This window comes from Parasteatoda tepidariorum, chromosome 6, assembly GCF_043381705.1.
Source record: "Parasteatoda tepidariorum isolate YZ-2023 chromosome 6, CAS_Ptep_4.0, whole genome shotgun sequence".
Lineage (NCBI taxonomy): Eukaryota > Metazoa > Arthropoda > Arachnida > Araneae > Theridiidae > Parasteatoda > Parasteatoda tepidariorum.
Window position 1 is genome coordinate 71,209,797 of NC_092209.1, and position 3,501 is coordinate 71,213,297.

General features: G+C 34.5%; 1 protein-coding gene across 1 annotated transcript in view; it reads right to left on the reverse strand.

Annotated features, from left to right (window-relative positions):
* LOC107441530 (chondroitin proteoglycan 2-like) overlaps window positions 1-3,501 on the reverse strand; it is a 46,558-nt gene that overhangs the window by 1,878 nt on the left and 41,179 nt on the right. The window contains exon 10 of the mRNA XM_016054830.3: window positions 966-1,151. Coding sequence (XP_015910316.3) covers window positions 966-1,151 — 186 coding nt within the window. The remainder of the gene's footprint in view (window positions 1-965; window positions 1,152-3,501) is intronic.

The window sequence follows — 3,501 nt, forward strand, 5'->3', positions numbered from 1 at the left end:
TCCCTTACTTCTCCATAGAAATACTTAGACACCTCTTTCATAGCTATAGTTGAAGTCGTTCAATAATCAAGAAGGTGTTTCAGATCTTATTGGGTGAATATATTGTATGAACAAAATCTAAAAATAGGTTACGTTGCACTAGAGCTGCACAAAGGGATATTGGCGACTGTCTGGGAAACATCCCTGTGGATGATCCGAAGAGATGCCATCGCAATTTTGATCCTCTGCAGATGGGCTCCCTTGGTATGGTAGCCCGGTGACCTGCGCACGAATACAAGCACTTTACTGTAGAACAGTTTAAAGAGGACCAATGCCGCGTACCCTCGATTACTCCGCAGGCTGATCAAAGTGGTCACCTTCCTGACCTCAGCTAGTGATGCTTGACTTCGCTATTGAATACAGGGAACCGTGTCTTTACGATCAGTCGACTGCGGGACAATTGTAAAATAGAAAATAAATTTTATCTAATTTTTTCAACTATATATATATATATATATATTTAATCACTGTCCTTTGTGCAGCTCTAGTGCGACTTAAATGAACTACAACAACAGCTCCACCAATATTATTTTAAGTGAAAGTAAGTTAATACCCATAGCGCGCAAATAAAAGCGAAATTAAAGTTAATACCCATAGTACGTAAATAAAAACGAAATTAAAGTTAATACCCATAGTACGTAAATAAAAACGAAATTAAGTTAATACCCATAGTACGTAAATAAAAACGAAATTAAGTTAATACCCATAAAGCGTAAATAAAAACGAAAGTAAGTTAATACCCATAGCGCGCAAATAAAAACGAAATTAAGTTAATACTCATAGTACTTAAATAAAAACAAAATTAAGTTAATACCCATAGTGCATAAATAAAAACGAAATTAAGTTAATACCCATAGTACGTAAATAAAAACTAAATATTTTATATGAAATTCTACACCATAAAAAAAAAAGACTGTTAACTATACCTGGACATTTTATGTTGCTGGAATATACGCATTTCTTATCGAAGTAATCAAAGACCAGCCCTTCAGGACATTCATATTTATAGGCTCTGTTCCTTTGACACAGAAAGAAGGTACCGCACTCTGTTGGATGCCGAAATATTCCTGTTTCTTTCGGGCATGTCAAAACTGACATGATTCCAGGTGGAGCTAGTTCAAATACAATCACTTAATATTAATTCAAACTTTAATTCGCTTTATCTACTTAAATAAATAACTGTCATTTCATTTCAGCAGTGATAATTTTAATTACAAAGTAAAATTATTGATATAAACAAAACAAAAAATACATATATTGCCTTGAAAATATGCTAAATATTATTAAAAAGTAATTTTACCAACACATGAGTTAGAGATGATTTTATTCCTTTTTTAGAGAAAGGTGCAAAATTTTATATTTGCACGAGCTGAATGAATCGTACCACTTTTCACATTTACATTTTTATCAGACACAAATCACTGACAACAACAACAGCTCAAGGAGGTGGATAATGCCACAGTAGCAAGTCAACTTTTCAATATAGTTGTGTTCAAATTGAAGTGGGAGTTTCTGTGAAGGTAGGCGTGTCCACATCAGGTCCGGGTCACCAATGTGGGGACAGTAGTTATCGACAATGTCAACCTTTATCAATGAAAATGTATACCCCACTTAACCAGTTAAAGTGGCTTATATACTAGTCAATTGGATTTGCATTTTCGTAGTAGTAGTAGACACACTGCAAACAGTGTTATAAATTTAAAGCGGAGAGTATCGCTTTGAACAGGGAAAACTTTACTCCATCTACATGTTGATTCTAATGGGACAATAATGTACTTTTTTTTAATTTTCTATGAGCTGCACAATCAGTCTTCCCGATGAGCAGACCTAGTGCGCTCTCCAGAAGTGGTATCCACTCTTTCAAGACCACCACAATGGGTGAGATACCGTTGGCCATGTTATTTGGACGTCTAGTTTCTGCCACACTAGATGGCAGGCACCGAGACTCTACAGGGTAACAAAAAATTATAGGGATCATTTTCGAATGTTTTTATTTCCAAGATTTATTACATANGATGCTAAAGTGCACTAGGAATTTAATTTTGTCGGAAATGCCAAGAGCCAATAAGGCACCCCAGGGATCTTTTACTAGCCGCATAATCATACGACACGGCCGCGGAGGATTTTCTGAGAGACAATAATATTGGTGACGGAAAATTTGGAAGTAGCAGCGAAATTTAAACCTAAATTAAGGACTTCTTTGTGCTGAGATTGATAGAAGATAAATTAACGTAAGAATGTTGGGTAGTGGCTTGACACTTGATGAGATTGTTTAGTAACCGAAATCAGATTATTTAATGTTTTACTAAGATAACAGGAATGGGAAAGTCCCAATATGTTTGAGCGAGTTATTAAAAAAGTTCATAAATCAAATAGATGCATCATTCGCAATAGTTTCCAAGTTTCAAAATATTCCCTGAAGAATCTTTTAGTAATAAGGAGTTTATAAATTTGCGTATCAGGTATTGATATCCATCTCTTTTCTTATTAAGGTTTTGCACTGTTTCAATACTTTGTTCAAATTTGTTTCTCACGCTCTATTTCTTTAACTGTTAAGTATTACTATTTTAATGAAATATCTTAATTTTTAATCGTATCTAAAGAAGAAGTCATACAAGTATCGAATTTAAAATAATATCTACTTAGTTATAATATCGACATTTTCGAAGATTCAAAGAGCGATTTTAATTTCGAGGATTCAAGGAACAATTTTTCGGAAAAGTTCGATGTAGGAGTTGTAGTCGAAGGTTTTAACTACCATCTATTGGTCATTGTCCAATCGGCGGTCCCATCAGTCACGGAGAATCTCGATACTTTTTTCAATTGCGTACTAAATTATTACTTTTTTTTTCAATAAACTTTAATATTAAAGGGGGTTTTATCTTGAAATAAATGTCCTGTGGTATAGAACTGTCGTTAAATTCGAAAAAATATAGGCTAAAAATGTCATTTGTAAGAGACTTGCAACTCCACTCATTATAACTTGAAACCAAATTTACAGAATGTTTACATACAAAATGCTCTTAAAGCTACATATTAAAAAAAAAACATTTTAAACATTTTTATAGTCTGTCTAAGCTAAGAACTCCTCCCGACACAAAGTCTAAAGCCGTCTGGTGCTATGGAAACAAGATTGACGCATTTTAGGGAGGGTAGCTTCACTCAAGGACTAACACAATAGACCGAAGGAAAAGATTCCCTTTCTCTCGTCGACCCGACCCCGCACCCCTACTAGAAATAGTCATACCTCGTTACCATAGTCACCGCCATAGGTCTAGACGAATGACTGGAGGAGTTCTTATTTTAGACAAACTATAGTCTATTTTTGTTCGAAAAAGTTATATTTAACAGTAGGCCGTGTAAAAGTTATGACAAATTTTGATTTAATTTGTTCATTTACGTCGCACTAGAGCTGCACAATGGGCTATTGGCGACGGTCTGGGAAACATTAAAACTTTTTTT